At 43.7% G+C, this 19,376-nt stretch overlaps 1 protein-coding gene across 2 annotated transcripts in view; it reads right to left on the bottom strand.

Moving 5' to 3' along the window:
• The window catches only part of LOC138617537 (slit homolog 1 protein-like), an 88,854-nt gene that overhangs the window by 67,124 nt on the left and 2,354 nt on the right, over window positions 1–19,376 (bottom strand). For both annotated transcript variants that reach the window (XM_069692613.1, XM_069692614.1), the window contains exons 2-4: window positions 9,180–9,251; window positions 6,476–6,547; window positions 4,904–4,975 (exon numbers count right to left, since the gene is read on the bottom strand). In XM_069692613.1, coding sequence (XP_069548714.1) covers window positions 4,904–4,975; window positions 6,476–6,547; window positions 9,180–9,251 — 216 coding nt within the window. The remainder of the gene's footprint in view (window positions 1–4,903; window positions 4,976–6,475; window positions 6,548–9,179; window positions 9,252–19,376) is intronic.

Genomic DNA, 19,376 nt, shown 5'->3' with positions numbered 1-19,376 from the left:
AGGAAGAGGGGCAGGGGCAAGGAGTCGAGGCCTGCCTGGTATTTTTCGGTTGGCCGCCAGGTCGGGTATTTCATACTCCTACAAAAACTTAAACTGTTGCCCTGCATTCAATAAGTTAGAACTTCAAGAGTTAGTTCACTAAAATTTCACTCTACTCAAGTAGTATACAGCAATACAAATAGCTTTGATTTAATCGGGTTCGATTTGTCCCGCAAAAGATGGGAAAGAAAGTTTTCTTGTTGGTGATGCTGAGAGCTTTCAAACATGATACTTTTGAAAATAAGCAAACGCCTCTCTGTTACTGTTAATAATGCATCATTGCAAACAATTTTCAGTTCTGAGATAGTACAGTTCAATTTTTCAGTGGTGCGAGAACCAGAAATCTCCAAGACGGACATCTCAACAAAATGTATCTGTAAGGGTTGACACCTCTGGTGCAAAACAATAATAATTTTGAGTGAAACGACCCTTTTAGTAACCATTTTTTGTGTGCCTGCAGGTATTTTGCTCTCATTGTGTCTGAAGTTAGCTTAACTCACTGAAGTCAGTGCTGTCAGTGTTTACTTAGTGTCAGACAAACCACAGTCAAGGAATCAGGATGTCTGCCATTGATGGCACAGAAACCTCCTGATGAAGATGGGTTGCCATGGGGACGGCTGCCAATTGGGGGCCCAAACAGTCCTCTAAGGGAGAGGGAGAGAGACCTAGCACATTGAGGCAGGTCATTCATCAGCACAGACAAAGAGAAGGAAACGACAAGACCAGCTTGGAGCATTAATGGCCTGCCAGATGCACACACACGCACACACACATGCAAGCACAGGCTCACACACAGCAGAGTATTATATAAACACTTAAAAACAGTCACGAGGAGGAAAAAAAACAAAACACATTCACATCAGTCCTCCATGCGGTCATACACAAAAAGTCAAAAGTCAAAAGAGTTTTAATTTGGTTGCTTTGTGGCGCAAAAAGTCTCGGAACACTAGAGCGAGTTTACAAGCCAATCAATGTGAAGCATAAGAAAAGGAGGGGGGGGGATACTGTACACTGAATGGTGACAGAAACAAGTGGAAATACCATGACAGAGAGATGATTTATAGGTTTAATGATAGTACACATTATTTATTCTAGACCTCCTTCCCCCAAAACAATTTTTTTCTTCAGACACTGAGCTACCGTTCCCTAAGCTTCAAGCGATCAACAAACAGAAAACACAGCATCCCTCCAACACAAACACAGGAGAGGCAGCTGTGCATCAACACATAGTTGAAGCGGCTCTTTTATCTACAGTCAAAGCCATATAAAGAATGTAATCCCCTGTGTGTGCATGCTATCCACACATTAGCACACAGAGATGTAATTATAGTGTTATTCTGTATGTGTGTTTGTGTCTAATTAGTGTAATTTACATTTTCCCTCTTTTTTTTTTCCCCCTCTCTTTTGTGTGTGTGTGTGTATGCTTCTGTGTCCCAGCATGTATTTTAGTTTGTGTACATCGGGATGCCCGTTGTCAAGCGTTAACATGAGGTTGAAAGATGGAAAAAGAAAAAGGACCTGAGAGACGAATGATACACCCCTCCTCTCCAATCCTTTGCCAGGGTTTCCTCGGCTCTCCTGTAGTGCAGGTACTACCACACCCTTCCCTCCTCCTTCCACCTCCGTCATACCTCCCGGGGAGATACACAAGGGAAAACCTTTCACCATCCCCTCACCCCACCACGTAGTACAACATGTTGGCCATTAATGAAAGCAACACCTCTTCAAACAAGGCTGTGTTGTTTGCCGATATTTGTTTGTGGCAGCGAGAAGCAACAGGGTAATCAAAAACCGCAAAATACCCCTTTTGCCTTCTCCTCCTTCAACCCCCCATCCTGAGCCCGAACCAGATGCTATTCCCCGGGGCCAGCTATCAGGCTAACTGCTCTGCACTCCCCTCCCCTCTGCTCACCTATGGCTCTTCTTTTTTTTTCTCCCTCCATCCCGCAGTCCTTCCTTCCTCCTGCTCTCCCACTGCGAAAAGGCCCTAATTACAAACATGGATGAGTAGATTACAGATCTGAAGTGCAGTGGAAGTGGGAAGAGGAGAAGCCAAGGGTGGTGGGACGGAGGCAACAGGTCGTTAACAATGATGAATGTAACTCTATTTTCACTGTTATTGTTCGCTGTGTTCCGCGCAGCGCCTCTCACCTCTGCGCCACCGTTCCCATGCCTTCTTCTTGGTGCCATCCATCACAGGCAGCTTTAACTAACTCTAACTATCTCTAATCATCTCTAATCAATTCCAATTATCTTTTCTCTGCCCCTCATGCATCAGTGTCTCTGGTATCTCGTGTGACTAGACAGAGGAGTGGAGCCCTAGATGAAGAGTTAGGCTCTCAAAACAGAAAGCAGAGCATGTAGCTCTGTAAAATATACTTGTGCAAGCTCAAATCACTGTTTTGTACCCAATATATTCTGTACATTTTTAACTTACTAAGTTTTAAGATTTAGCAGAATTATTGCCAAAGATTAAAAAACAAGTTGATTTTAGTTGAGCCACTTTTTAAAATCTGTGTTCCAGCAAGAACACATGCATTAATTCTCCATCTTCCCTTTGTAGTGAAAACTCATTACCCCGTTAGCTTAATGACTGCATGGGATCAAGTGTTTAAAAACTCCCCACAAAACAACACTCACTGCTCATTTAACCAACAGCCTTTTATTAACCCGCTAGCTTTCCCTCTAAAGTTTAATGAGAGCAACGATCTCATCTGCTATCCCTCGCTCCTCTGCCCCCCCCCCCCACCCCTCCTGCCCTTCTTTCTGTTTGTCCTCTCAGCGGGATGCCGACGACAAAAAGCCACTTTGTTATACAAGCTTTCCCCGAAAACGCCTCACTCCAGAATCAGCAAAAAGAGAAAAAGGAGTCGAAGAGACAGACAGCAAGAGTGTAAGAAGTACAGAAAAAGAGAAGGGGAGCAATTAATCCTGCTTCCAAAAGAAGGGAAACCATCTGGGTTAGTGCTCCACCTGAGGGCAGCGGGCTTTCACATTAACCTCTCATGTTGGGATCATAAAGGCAGACCCTAACAAGTCCCAGTGAGCTCTTTGAGCAAGTGCAAAAGACACGGACACAAATACATCTGCAACCACACACTCTTTCTTTGTCTTTCTGTCTCTTTCTTGCTCTCTGTCGTCTGCAGACACACACGCATGAACACATGAAATAGCAGCAAACCTCCTCCTCTGGGAGACTAGGACCTTTTAAGTCCATTAAAAGCTGCTGGCGGGAGCACGACAAGGCTGTAACCTGACCGCATCAGACTGCAACCAGAACTCATGGTGTGGCCCAGACACGCCACTCAGAAGTTAAGAAACACCTTTGTCTTCTACTGCTGTTGCTGATCCCATGCTACTAACCCTAATTTTTACAAGTGTTAGAACTATTTCACAGAGTGCTTTCTGTCAATCAACCGCCGCCACCGTAAAGATTGAATAATTATCAATTCCACGGCCCTGGATTGTACATTTGTTTTAGATGTTAAAATATGTATGGCAATTCCACACGTGAAAAGCTTCAAGGTCCATTACGGCCCTCTTTTATTCAGCCAAGGATAAAAGAACAAATAAGTGTATACACAGACACATAGCGAATCGATTAAGCAGTGTTAAACAAAGTCTCATTCTCCAAAATGTGGCAGAAAAGCCAGCGCTAGGTTTAGAATAATGACCATGAAGTTGGATTGGATGAAACAGCGGAGCTGTGTTAGCACAATCCTCTGGCTGTTGGCAGAGCCCTCTGCTCCAGATGGACTAATCACGCTTGTTCAAGGCCATCCGCTGGTCTGGAAGGCCTCGGTCTGTGCTGTGTCTGCTCCAGCTAGACAGACAACTCAGTGCTGCTCAGTGTTAGCGAGCCACAAGTAGGCCAGCATTGCCCCTGAAAGGATGAGGCTTTGCCCTAAAGCCCCAGAGGCTGATTTTGGCATAATGATAGGTAACGTGTGGAGATAGTTGCAAAGAAGTGACAGATAGATTCAAGATGGTGTTAAACATCAAACGCAAAATAAACAGATGGAGGGCTGAGGCTGGGATCATGGGTTAGTAGTACCACTATGCGGATAGAAGGAAGGGAAATGATTTTTCCATGTCCCACTGTTTCATTATTCCCAGATGCTCCAGGTAATCTGAACTGGAAAAATGGGAGCTGGAATGATCAGCTAGCAACAGGGACACTGATTATCCCAAAGAAAGAAAGAAAAAGACTTGGGGCCTGGCTGCAGATGGGAAAAAAAAAAGTTAAGCATTACTGTGGGATTGTCTCACTGCATGGGGTGCATGAGTGGAAGGATGTGTGGGTGTGTGACAGTATGGGATTGGATTTAACAGGAATGAAACGAAAACTGTGAGGACACATTTCAATCATTTGATGGAGGTGGAGTCTGCTGGCAGCGAGAGCTTCAGGGACTTGACATAAAACGACCTCATTAAGTAACACAGACATCCTTTCACCTGGAACTGAGTTCAAAGTTAATGTGTCCCTCAGCTCAAGTCCTAATGTCAACTCCCTGTCACCAGTGACTAACACAGAGAAACTGCAGAACACTTGGCACGAAGGCCCAACGATGTGCAAAGAACTTATATTTCCACTCATCCAGTTCATTTTGTCCTCCAGATAATAAGACTTGACACACTAATAACTCCGAATGTCTGAATGAGTCCTGGTATCCAACAAGTGCAATGAAATCACTTTGTTCTTTAATTGTGTGTAAACCAAATCAAACCAAAGCCAACTTTCTTCAGACTCACATCTCTGAGAAACATTGCATCATAAGAAAAAGACAAAGAGAGATGGTGTGTGCACTGACGGAGAAGAAGAAATAAGTGCATTCAATTGAAATAAAAAAGTGAATGTACTTACAGTCGAGACAGGGCAGGGTTCTTCTGAAAAAGCAACTCAGGAAGCTGCTGCAGTTGATTACGGTTCAGCCGCCTGCGGCAGGGAAAACGCATGATCAGCCAGTGAGTTTGTGTGAGTGTTTGTCTATGCATGTGTGTCCTTGAGTGTGTAGGCTGTGAATAATTCCTTCTCGCTGCCGTAGAATCAGCTTAGCCACAGGCTATTGTGTTTCAGTGTTCTCTGAATGTCACATAAATATCCAGCTGAAAGTTCAGGCAAATTGAACTGCTAGTCAGAGACAGTGCTGCAAATGATCTCTGCACAGTTAAATTACAATGCTGTCTTTTTTTTTGCTGACTTTCCCAAAATAAGAGAGTATCCCCATCTAAACAACTGAATTACATCTACCAGTCATATGAACATGAATACATTTTATCTGGGGCGATCTATCAAAACAAGATGTTTCTAAATAAAATGTAGAGAAAATGGATGACCCTATTCAAGCCCAAGGAAGTCCTGACAGGAATGGAAGTTGGCAACAGACTCCATGTCAAACAACTAACATCCAAGACTGGCAGGCTTTATGCAAATACAACAATTAAGTCAATGAGGAACAGACTGCTGCTAATCTGTTGTGAACCACAACTCTCTCCTCTGTGAATGGCCCATTGGAGGCACAAGGGAGTGAACATCGTGGCTGTGGCACAGAGATGCTGCGACTCAGGAAGGCAGGTCGCTGCCATGCCTACAGACACATTCAGACAGATGTTGGGATGTGTGCCACTCACTGTATACACTGAGATGAGTGCTTAGCCAGCTGAGGTGGAGATTTAGTGCATAATGGACATTAATGGTCTGCTGCTGCTCTGTTTGCATTGAAGTGTACCTGCTGGTGGGTTAGTGGCTTTTAAACATTAGAGAAATGAGCTACTTAATTTCCACATTGGTCTGGCACATGGAAATGTCTACCCAAAGTTTGGGATCAGTTGAATATGGAGGAGGAGGAGGGAAGGCGAGCAGTGCGGGGCCTCAAAGTTTGGTAATGTAGATTGTTAATGTGGCTTTCAGATCAGGGGAAACTCTTTTTATAAGTTAAACATTATGTCTGCATGACAGCGTGTGTCCATAAAGTCATCTGCTGTGCAGGTTTCCATGTGGGTTAGCACTATTGATTTACTAATAAGCTGGTTGAGGTGCGGTTGATTGTGTTTGTCTGCGTGTTTTCCCAGCCGGTTTATAAGCTGTCAAGGAGTCCTGGTGCTGTCCAGATGAGCCAGGGTCTGCGGTGGGGGAGGCCTTTTAAGCCCACATATCCCACTGAGGGCATTCCTGTCAGGCAAACCTAATAAAAATACTGCCAGCCCACACTGTACCCTCTCAGCACCCTCCAACCACAATAGAATGACAGGGAAGTGCCTCACATTTGATACACCATTCACGATTGGTTCCTCCTGTTAGTCTCATTTCCCTCCACTAATACAAGTACTGAAAACAAATCAGTAGAAGGGTGAGATTTTTCATTACAAGTTCAAGTTTAGAGAAGAAATAAAAAGGTGTTCAGCCTTTTTACAGACAACTCTGGGTGGTACTCACAGTCTCTCCAGCTCCTTCATGTCATCAAAAGCCCCGCGCTCGATCACAGTAATCTGATTCTCCATCAGCTGCCTGCAGAAAAAGGACAAAGGGAGAAACTTTGTCACTGACTTTTGTACATGTCTGCAGACAATCACTCAGGGTTTAACAAAGTAGGGGGCTTTGAGGTTCGGGTGGCGAGACTTTTTCGCAGTATCTGTATTAAAGTTGGGTGCAGTTTATTCAACACTTACACTCACACTCACACTCACACTCTCTCACACACACACACACACACACACACACACACACACACACACACACACACACACACACACACACACACACACACACACACACACACACACACACACACACACACACACACACACACAGAGGGCAGGAGCGTGGACTGAGGGCACAGTGTGGAATCTTGGCAAAGAAAGCAGGAATAGCAGCCAGGAAAGTTTCCAAGGTGGCTCAGAAAGTGTGGGTCTGGGCTCTAGTGTGGTCCACTGGGTGTAGCAGCTGGGTGGAGACGAGATGAAAGTAGGCAGGGGGTCAGAAAGTGTGAGGTGTATTCCAAGCTTTTTTACAACTGGCACAATCAAGGGGAAGTAAGGTGTGTGTGTGTGTGTGTGTGTGTGTGTGTGTGTGTGTGTGTGTGTGTGTGTGTGTGTGTGTGTGTGTGTGTGTGTGTGTGTGTGTGTGTGTGTGTGTGTGTGTGTGTGTGTGTGTGTGTGTGTGTGTGTGTGTGTGCGTGCCTGTTGGACAGCATAGTTGCAACAGTATCAGCATTTCAGGCACTACATCAAGGCTATTAGTCACGCACAAACAAACATGGATGCACACAAACATAGAATACATGCACACAAGCAGGAACACATCTTTTCCTTACCTACACTGCCAAAGCTAACGCACAAAAAAGGGGCTTGGATGGTTTTGGAAGTGTTACAATAACACAAAGTCAGGAAGGAGAGAAAAGTGTCCAGCGGCTTCAGAAGCAACAAGCACTTTCCTTCATTACGTAGACAACTGTTCTGTGTTGAAGGCAACCTCTCATGTCTCCTGTGAGGCCACGGCGCGCTGCAACTCAGCAGTCTGCGCTTCCTCCCCATCGAATATAAATGCTAATCACTGTTCACACTCCATAAACATGGAGAGAAAAGTGCAATTCACCTCAGATCTCTTTCTCATGAATTTAGATGGAAGTGGAAAAAAATTGTGATGAGTACTTTTGAATTGAGAAAACTTTTCTTTTACAGGCTGCCTGGGGGCACGTATCCTTCAATTTCTTGGATCTCTTTCTATCTGCTTTTTTCCAGTTGTTCCTTTATTGTTCTGTATTTTCTCACAGACACACACACACACACACACACACACACACACACACACACACACACACACACACACACACACACACACACACACACACACACACACACACACACACACACACACACACACACACACACACACACACTGCTGATTTAGAACAGCCAAGCACCCAGTCCCAAATGAATGGAGGTAAATCAGCTGTGTTGATTCCCGACTGACAGAAGAAATGGCAGCTGACTGTAAAGATAAACCTCTGTTCCTGCTTTTTTTTCCTTCTGAGGGTTGTGCGAGGGTCAGCAGGATCAGAGGTCAAGCCACTGTTAGTCTTAATGCTGTTGCCCCACGGAGGCAGCACACACAAGCAGACAGACCTTTTTCCAGCTGCACACACAGGCATTTCATGCATCTACACCATGTTAACCATGCATTATGTATATGGTTAGATGACATTACAAAAAGCTAGCAGTGTGTGTGTGTGTGTGTGTTACTTGTATGTGGTTAGTGTGGTGGCAGCGTGAGAGAACCAGGGGCTTTATAGAAAGGGAAGTTGTATTTTTAATACGCTTGTAAGGAGTTGTTTCCTTCTTACTTGCTCGTGACAAGCTGGCAACACAAAGGCATTTAACCTCCACATGGGGGTAGAAGGTGGTGCAGAACAGGGGGCATGCATAGGAGGACGAGAGGGGACAAGGAGCGGTGGGACCAAGGGAGCTGAGGCTGGGAAAGAGGGGGAGCACAGGGGGATGGGCAAGCAACGATGAGGCTTGAAAATAGTCGGGCTTTGCGGGGTAGCTGGAATTATGCTCAGCTCGTGTTCCATTTAAAACATGTTCGGGTCTATGCAGCGTCCCCTCCGGCAGTGTTTTTAACACCTGAGGCACTACTCACAAGTGTGTGCGCACACATGTACACATACAGCCACTTTTACAACTACTTTATGACCTGAAGTCACAAGTGCTGTTTAATTTCACCAGTGAGGGAGTCAGTGACTTCACCTGAATGTGTTAACTGTGTTGAGAGCCTATTTAGGACTGACACTTGTGTGCACATTACATGTTGATGTGTGGGAACAGAGGCCAAGTGAGTGTGTATGTGTCTAAGAGACAATAGGTGCAACTACAACAGGCAGAATACAGTAAGAGAGAAGTCCATTACATCACTTGCTGCAATCACTCAGTAGCTTAATGTACTTTGGAGTAGGACTCTTGACGAATGCATTTTGCCACTTCACTGGGTTTATTTTAATTTGAACAGCAAGTCAGTAAAACTGCAAGCTGCAAGGTTGGATCCAACTCAGGCATGCATGAATAGATAAACTCGGACACAAACCTGCTCCACACATACAAACAGCTCATCATTACACATGAACATGAAGGCAAGTACTTACAGAACTCGGAGGTACTTCAGTCCAGCAAAGTCACTCTTGGTGATGCGTGTGAGGTTATTCCCATTCAGCTCCCTGCAAAGACAGACACACAAACATAAATTAATAATTCATCTTTATTCTCCCTTTGGACTTCTTCAGCCTGGTGACTAAAGGAGCAGACAGTGGTGCATATTTGTCTACTGATACCTGAGACAAAAACCCTATGTAGATCTTTGAAACATACACAATGACATACACCTCAGACACTCACGGTCCACACACACAGTGTGCCTGGCTCTTAATTTATGGTCACTATGATATATGCTAAGAATGCATTTAGATGCTGGTGTCAATGAAATGCAAATTGATGGGTTGTTAAATCTTACATACACTGGTGGGTAGAACCAAGAAGCTCAGGTCTAGCTCCACTGGGAGATATTAAAGAAGTCCTATTAAAATGGAAGCCACATTTGAGCTGCCTGTTTGTCTTTCTATTCCAGCCTTTCCCACCAACACACAAGACCCTCCCTGTCTGCCATGTCCTTCTACAATTGGTAGGGATTAGCAGGAGCCAGCAGAGGGGATTTGGGTAGGGCCACAAGGTCAGAAAGCTAAGTGCTGTGGATATAATGGGAGGAGGCTCCCTGCTGAGAGCTGGCCATCGCTGCAAAAACAGGGAGAGACAAATTAATTAAAAAAAGAGAGGTTTTGAATTTAGTTTTGATTTCTCGTGGTGAGGGTAGGAATCAATAAAGGTCCCATACACAATATTATTGGGATTTAAAACATTTTTCGATAGGCTGAGTTTTGCAATAACATATGTTTCAATATATGGTGATTTACTAACTTTTTTTTCAACTGCAGTGTATGTCCCAAAAGGGAAATTTCAGTTAACATCTGTTTTATCTAAAAGTTTTCAGTTTGTTAAAATCTCCTCACTCATTTATACTACAGCAACATGAAATTGTCAAGCAGACAGACTTACAAACACTGTCAGTAAAACCTGTAATAAAAGTTACCTGCACCTGATTTATGTATTTATTTATCTCTATCGTAAATACTTGGTATCCATGTATTGATACAATATTACCATACAAAATATAGAGATACTTAGCTGTAATGATTTTTTTCCACCACTACCATCTAGTTTCTGACCATAAATCTTTCCAAAGCGTTGTGTATTTGACGACTCTAATGGTGGTATGCTGAACTTGACCTCAGTGGTTTGGTGGATTCAGGCACCTCTGCTGATATAGGAAGGGTTTGTGTTGTTTTTTTGTGGCTGCAGAAGACTGTTGAAGATTCATATTTAACCTCAGGAGCAGATTGTAAACTCATGACAGAGGGAAAACAAAGCGCACCAACCATCCAAGCCTCCGAGGCGGTGAGAGAAATCAAAATATGCAGACTTTCTTGGTGCTAATGCACTTTTTAAGCATCATGTGTCCACCCTACCCTGACCCCCCAAAACCCTCCCTGCCAAAGCAAAACCAAAAACTGGCTCCAAATCTGCACTGAAAGCACTGGTCTCTCTGCCTCGATCTCTCTCCCGCTCTCTCGCCTAATGACCACTCAAGGGATTGTAGCGCTATGCGGTACGAAGGAGAACGGTCATTATAGACAGATGGTGCGTGTGTGTGTGTGTGTGTGTGTGTGTGTGTGTGTGTGTGTGTGTGTGTGTGTGTGTGTGTGTGTGTGTGTGTGTGTGTGTGTGTGTGTGTGTGTGTGTGTGTGTGTGTGTGTGTGTGTGTGTGTGTGTGTGTGTGTGTGTGTGTGTGTGTGTGTGTATGCATGCATGCATGCATATGTGTGTACACAGGTGCATCGACAGGCCAAGCGACAGGGCCACGGGAAAATAAATAATGGACTGGGCTTCATTAGCCTGGGCTCCGATACACACACGTGGTGCTCATTACAGGTGCTTATGCAGACACACATGCAGACACACAAACACACACACACACACACACACACACACACACACACACACACACACACACACACACACACACACACACACACACACACACACACACACACACACACACACACACACACACATTTCTGGATTCCCAATGTTTTATCTCCAGGGTGGTCATTGCTGATGACACCTGCAGGACATTAAAAAGGAGAAAGATGGACGACGAGGAAGGGTATAGAGATGGTTAAAGTGAGGGGTGGCAGGAGGAATATGTGGAAAAATGACTCAAGCATCAACAACTTAAACAGTTTTCTCCTTCAGACATGAGGTCGTGCTTTGTGCTGTAATAAGAGGCATGCCGTATAGTTTCTGTATCAACTTCACAGTTGAGTTATTAAAGCTGCTATACAGCAACATTTAACATGTTGTTTTGGTAGACATCAGGTGGCTGAACTAAATGAAGTGTTCCTCAAAAGCATCTCCAAATGATGCTGCATTACCCTTCTGTAAGTGCCATCTTTAACGCATGCACCTGTTCAGCAAAGCTGTGACATTTAGGCAATTTCCAAATGCCACCAGCACCCTGTGATGTTTGAGTAAGTCGGGATAAATCCACGGATCCATATGGTTTATGAGATATTCTGACCTTTCCCAGTGGCATTTTGTAACATTCACCATGCAGTGTTTTACAAAGCTTTCAAAATTACAGAGGTGACATTAAGGTCCATGAAAATTGCCCAGGTAATATTGCTACCATTGTAGGTCACTTGTTCAGTATTGATGTGACCTTCTGCAGTTTAATGTTAATATTGAGCTGTGAATAGCATGTTTTTAGATTCACTGTCCAAGTATGCATTTTGACTAAAAATAAAATGTTCCCAAGAAAATAGACACCGAGCTTTATGATAAAAGTCATATTGTATATACTGTAGTGCTGCAGCTCCTGATGTGGGGCCCATCTCTTGATGTGTGCTGACCTGAGGGAGTATTTTGTTCTCAGGAGAAAGTTCTTGGTCTGTGAAGGCTATTTTATCTTTAGTTTTCATGAACTTTAGAGATGGATTTAGATCATTTAGATAATTGATTTACAGACAAGTTATAGCTAGGTGCTACTATTTACCAAAGTTCCCTAAATGCCTCAGATATTAGCTAGCCTGCTGCACACAGAAAAGCCAAAAGGTACTGCTACAGATGCAAGTCAGACAGGTGTGTGGACAAAAATGGGTTTGGAAAGAGTGAAATAAGTCGTTTGAAGGTAAAATGTCCCCAAGTTGAAACAGTGATTTTATCTACACGGGCTGGTCTTCCAAGTTGAGGCTTACTGAGACTGATGAGATTTCCTCTGCTATAAACAAAGCAAAAGTTTTGCATTATAAAATGAAAACATGTTGGTGTGGAGGTAGCCTCGGTATTGAAATCTTGGTACCAAATGACAAGGTGTTTTTTTAATACTAGAAAGTAACAAAGTAATTCGGTCAGTGCCATAGAAATATTTAAGTTACACAGCCCTATGCAGCAGTGCTCATCTCTGTGTTGAGTCCCCAAATAAATAAGCATACTCTATGCCAAAGTCATATTTGGTCTCAATTCATCAAAGGAAAAATCTGCTGTTTATTAGCTACACGATCAGTCATTGCTATTTTCTTTGTTTTCCAATCAAAGAGCTAAGCGATGGCTTTTGGCACAGCAGCAAAGGCACGTTAACTCCTTTCATAGACAGATGTTTGGTAACACTGACTTTGCGCCGGTTTTCAGATTACATTACCACAGCATTAATAGAGACTGACATTTTTCAGTATCGTTCTGAGTTCCTATAGCAAAGGATTTGCACCTCGGACTGCTTCAGTCAAATCCATCCCTTCCTCTGGAAACTTTGTAAGAATTCCCTCTGCTGAGACACTTCCTGGAGAGAGGGGATTTATGACATCACTATCTAATCCTTCTTCATCTTCCGTCCTGAGCTGATTGATGCCTGAGAGTATTTCCTGGTGCACCTTCCCTCGGGTGGACACGCGGCAGCTATGCTCCACCGCTCCACATCTCTATAATTCAAAGGGGCTCGGAGCACTGCTACAATGCTGAAAAACTCATTACATTTATTTCTGCCAGCTGCTGGGATCCCTCTGCTGAGCCTGTTTTCGGACCCGTTTCAAATTGAGCAACATTACATGAAATGAAACCCCTAGACTAGAGGGAGGGTAAGCAAACACTGGCTCACTAAGGTCTGCATACAGATTACACTCACACAGATACAAATATCCACATGTGCTGTTTCTTACACACATATACAAAGACCATATAAATATACTGTGTCAAGGAATGCACTCCAACGCACCTACTGGCATGCACACAAACAGCGCCCGTGGGAAAGGCAATTGTGTTCCGTTGGGAGCTGACCAAAGCAAAAGAACATAATGATCACAAGAGAAACTCCGCAGAGATTTTTTAACAACATTAGTGATTCATGTCGAAACATTAAAACTGAAAAAATTAAAGATACATTGGGACAGTGCAGTAAGGCAAAATGATGACACAGTTACTTTACATGGCATAATAAGGCATTATATAGAGTTAACACCATGAAATCATGAACCAGTCCATTTTGATTGCTCAAGTGTTTCTCAGCGAGTCACTAAGTTGGGTCAGTTTAATGGTTTTATTCTTGCAGCCACAAATAATACCTTTTACCTTTTATTTCCATTCACACTCAATTCCTACTGCAACACTCATGCAGTCCCTCTACCACCGCTTATCCTCTGTTTAGATACAGCATATGGACCAGCGAGAACAAACTGAAACGGCAAGATGATAATGTTTCATGCCGAGGTCATTCTTGACATTTTTGAGTCTTGCTATTTTGCAGGTCAAAGTTATTTAAAAAAAATAATTCTTATTGAGGCCAACAAGTCAGGATTTTTACTGAAAGTAAACATATTTTCCGTTCTTCTTTGAAATTAGATTTCAATTCCTTGTTAAGGTACTTCTTTTTTGCAGATCAGTCTATCTGTATCGCTGCTGTGAGCGCCACAGGACCATTTGTCCTGAACAGCTTTAGCCTGGCAGGGAAGACAGAAGCCAGCTGATTGAGGATCGGTGGCACGGCGCTCTCCAAACTCCTCTCTGTGGAGACAATCTGATGACCAGAAGCCTGAGGCCCTACAGCCCGAAACGTGGATGCTCATTAACCACAATCACACACTGATAATGCTGTTTGACCGGACCAGCAAGTACACTCCCTAATGAATAAACTGAACAGGTTGAGAAGCAGCGAAGTAGCAAAGCATTCCTGCTTCTGCAGACTTGACAGCATATGGACCTGACAGCCGTGAAACACGCAGGTGGAGAGAAAGGGGGGGGGGGGGCGTGAAAGATAGAGTCACTGAGAGACAGGAGGAAGAGTGGGCCATTCTGACAGTGTTGTTAGCTGTCTAAAAGCGATGGTGTGAAGCAGTGTGCTGGAGTGTTGCGAGTAGCCGGAGAGCTGTGAAGAGCTGAAGGGCTGTCTGGGAAATGTCACTGGAGACATGAGGCCCCAACGGCTGGTAGACGACCAGGCGAAAGTGACCTACATACTAGTTGGTCAAACAAGCTATGGAATCAGTCAGCACCATTTGGGCTAACAGCAACCTCTTACAAAAAGATAAAGAGAGTGAGAAAGTAAAGAAAAATGAAAGAAAGAATGAAAGCGGACCACCATGACCAAAATAACACACTCTTAAACCCAACTGGAACACTTCTATCCACACTAAGAGGTCAGATTTCTGCTCAGCTTGAACGAAACATTCATTCTCCATTGAAATGTGGCTTTCAGACAAGCAGTTAAGGCCCTCAACTGTACATTTTTAGTAGTGTGTGTGTGTGTGTGTGTGAGTCAGCGATTGTGCTAGTGTGCGTGTGTGTGCAGCGCGCAAAGAGTGTTTTCCCGGCTCCTGGGCTCCTTAAGGGCTATTTACAGTTTTCATTCTGCTCAGTCAGGCCTCAGGAGCAAGATTACTGATAGGAAAGTTAAACATCAAGCAGATCTCACACATGCATTGCCTACAGACACACAGACACACACACACACACACACACAGCTCCCTCTCAGAGCCTTGACCAGAGAGTCTCCTGCATCCTGTAGAGCCTCTGTCATTTTATAGACAGCTACAGGTAAAAGTCGGCGACTTAAACCCAACCATCTGTCTTTTGCTGCTTTTACCTAGCCTTCACACCACAGTAACAACCTTGAGAAGGAGACACTAAGTTCTTTTTCTCATGTAGCAAAAGCTGCTGTAAACAAAAACTTAACAGATAGCAAGAGAGACTGCGAGGTGGGAAAAAGGAGAGGCAAGAAGCACACCGACAGTTTGTGATCAAACACAGATAACTTATGACACTCTCGCAGGCTGAAGTGAATCAATTAAACATCTGTTCCGATGTGTGTTTCTGCCACAGGCTGGAAAAAGAACACACACAGTGGGCTGTAGCCGAGGCAGAGACTGAAGGGTCTTTCATGGTTTATACTGTATCTGTAGTTTGTTCAGCGACAGACTCTGAGGTTCTGTTGTGGCTTTGCATCCCATATGAAGGCACTCAGGCTATATGAATGTGTACTTTGACAATGAAGTGTATCATATGGGCAGAACATCTGCTCTCCTACATCTATTATGTTTCATTTACTCCACACAGAAGACGGAGAAGACATTTGCCTCGCAGATGTGCATTGACAACTGGTAATTTGATGGATGCTCCATGTGTGCTTGAATCTGTCTGTCGCTGCCTAAGAATAAAGACTTTTTCAATGTTCGACTCTGATCCCCACTGAGCTCACTGATATCATCATTTCTCCAGCTCTTTGCATGGATCAGCTCATCTGGTAGATAGATAAATAGACATTTTAGAGCTTAAAAAAAAGATGATTAAGTGCTTGATTAATGAAAAGATCATTTTGTTTCAGTCATTTGATAAAATATTGACTGGTTTCTGCTCTTTAAATGTGAAGATTTGCTTCTGTTCTCTGTCATTTCTAATATTTTCTAGACAAGACAATTCATGGATTAACAGATAAATTGAGAAAGTCATTGACAGATTATTTGACAATGATTGAAAGTTGCAACCGTAATATTCAATTAAAATATGTTGAATAGTTAGAGAAAACAGGAGAGGGGTGCAGTTCAGACTTTTTTTCTGATTATTTCAACTGATTCATTATTTATTGAGAATTCAAGATTTCTATTTTAACAAATATACAACCTCCAATGTTGCACTGAACACAGTACTAATATGATAAGTGTGCCAACTGATGCAGATCTCAAACACATCTGGAATGCTGCCTATAATTTGCTTTTAAACTTGTCTCAAACAGAAGCGTCTTGACGATCGTGAAATGTGGATTATGAAGGCATATCTTGTTAACAGAGTGTTCACTGATGTGCATTTGAACACACACACACACACACACACACACACACACACACACACACACACACACACACACACACACACACACACACACACACACACACACACACACACACACACACACACACACACACACACACTGATACGTTCCCCCACCCCCTTCACTCTCCAGCTTCTTACTTGCTAGCCAGGAGGGTTAAAAGCAAAGATGGTCTTCTGAGAGATGAAAGGTGATCTAGGTGGATTCTCCAAATTCGATTTTCATGGTCTGCTGAGATACAGCCCTGTTAGATAGGCGTGCAAAGCAATCACGCATGTGCACACATGCACATACACTGCACCATACGTATGCCAGGCATGCACAAGTTAAAAACGTGCATGCATTGGTCTTGGAGGTTATTTTTTGACACAGACGCATCCTTTTGATAGGGTCGTGTCTAAGCTTTCATGGGTGAAATTAAACACACTCACAGAGTAGCTATACTCATCCAGAGAGCAGGGCAGCGGGTCTGTAGTGTGTGTCAATACACAGCAGCTGGCTGCGAAGTAGTCAGCCATCACTCTGCTTAGACAAGTAACACACTGACTGTACATGTATGTAAAATGTAAAAAGGTGACTAAATGCTCAGGGCCCAATGGAAAATGAAAACAGCAGAGTACCACAGGAGGAACTATGGACTGTAATTCCTGCATGTATATTACCACACACATTGACAGGCAGAAGACAAGACAGCTCAAGAAATACTAAACTCAAAAGGCAGCTATAGAAGGAGATGGCATCCGCCTCATTATTCAGCACAACGGAAAAGACCACAGCTGTGTTGTACAGGCAGTAAATTGAACTAGGTTAGTCCCAGGCCTGTAATTTCACAAAGCTCCACTGTGCATAAACATTCTCTGAATGATCTTCATTCCAGGCATTATCACTCCTCACGGGATTACCAGCTACGAGGATGGATATATCAGACTGTAGTAAGGACCTGAATGAAATTCAGCCTGCCTCTGGGTTTCGACCCTTTTTACCGTTCATAATAAATAACATAATCTTGTTTATTCATTCATTAGCTTTGTGGTTGAGCTACACCTCTCTTCACTCCACTGTGATTACAGTTACTATGCCAGCCTTGCTTTGATGGATCTTCTCATCCTACTGACCCCCCACCCCCCACCCCCCCAACCCTCACCGCTCCCCCGCTTCACCCCTCACCCCATTTCTTTGTCTTTTCCCATCTTGCTCTTTCCACTCTCGTCACATAGCCGGAGTTGGCAGGTAGTGGGCAGGCTCTGTTCAGTCTTGTCAGGGTAAATTATGGATCAGGTGGCTGGTGAGCTGTCAGTTGTACCAGCTATGTGCTAGTGCCAAAAACACTGCAGGCATTCCCTGGCACATGCAGACACACACACCTCCCACCTCCTACCCCCCAAAAAACATAAACACGGGTATCGAAGCGACTGAGCCCTTCATCTTCAACCACTACAAACCCTCATATGTTTTCATCTACCGTTACTTATTCACTGCACGCATGCACATACACATATGGAGGCGCATGCTGAAGTTTATGAATAAACCAAAGTGAACATCAGATTTATCCAGGCATGCACAACAGACACACACACACACACACACACACACACACACACACACACACACACACACACACACACACACACACACACACACACACACACACACATATGGTGTGCAGCCTCCACCTCCTCTATTCTGGAAGAGCTCCAACATGCCCCTGAATCTCAGTGCAAGGTATTTTCTGGCACAGAAAATATGTCATCTGTACACTGGCTTTTTGCAATTAGATGAAGGCACACACACTAAAGACACACAGCTCCTCCCCGTCTTCAAATCAACTCATTCACAGATGAGACACACACTTAATCTGAACAGCCGGGCTGTTAGGAAGACAAAATCAGGTAGCTTGATACCTGTCCAACAAAAAGCCAAACAAGCGAGTTTTACTGTGTGTGTCACTTTGATCAGCTTTATAGATGCTGATTTTCTCTCGATGTAGCCTGATATCAGTGTGATTACCATTTTATTGTAATATTTCACCACAGTAGATGAATAAAAAAGGACAACTGCGAAGGGAAAAAAATGGGCAAGAAAATAGATAGTAAGAGAGGATGATGCAGAGAGGAAGGAGAGGGGGAGGGAGCGGCCAGTGGGCCATACACAGCAGGGTGTGATTTTAACACGTGGAGCTCACAGTTTCATTACAGGCTTCGGTCTAAGGAGCGCAGGGGTCAGACCTGATCCAAACCCACACTGACAAGTGCAAATGGGATTCTGCTGTCTGTCTCAACAGACTCCAAACACACACACACTTTCTCCAAAAACCCGTCCCCCTCTTTCTCTATCACACTCAGTAAAGCATCACTCTGCATGCCCAAACACACACATGTGCATTCACACAAACATCCATAATCATTTAGCAAAGCAGCCTGACAAGGTGAAATGAAGTGCAATCATTTGTAAGTCGCTCTCGCCCTCTGTAGTGCCCAACACTTATACTACAACTCTTTCCATTAAAGGTTGGCGGGTACACTTTACAACATGACAGACTTTATGTTTTTTTTTTTTTTAACCTGAACACATTTCTACATAAAAAAAAAAAAAAGGTGTCTACAAATACTGCATGGTAATGAAATGTCAGCAACTTCTGGAACAATTATAAAAACTTGCCTAACTCATTATTCATTTTTGACCCCAGTGGCAGTTGCACAGTTTCATTCACAAAACCCCACATTTTCCAAATACATATACATAAATCTAGCTATGCACAGGGGACCACCATGTGGGGCCGGGCTGGCTGTGCTGATGTGCACAATCACCTTGATGAATCACCCTATATAACAGGCCACTTTGCTCCAAGCAAAGTCTC

Source organism: Brachyistius frenatus, unplaced genomic scaffold (assembly GCF_029030835.1).
Source record: "Brachyistius frenatus isolate BFR_SWC_R1_liver_20210118 unplaced genomic scaffold, ASM2903083v1 Contig_13, whole genome shotgun sequence".
In the NCBI taxonomy this organism is placed as follows: domain Eukaryota; kingdom Metazoa; phylum Chordata; class Actinopteri; family Embiotocidae; genus Brachyistius; species Brachyistius frenatus.
The sequence above is the reverse complement of the archived record's forward strand: the minus strand, read 5'-3'. Positions and strand labels throughout refer to the sequence as shown.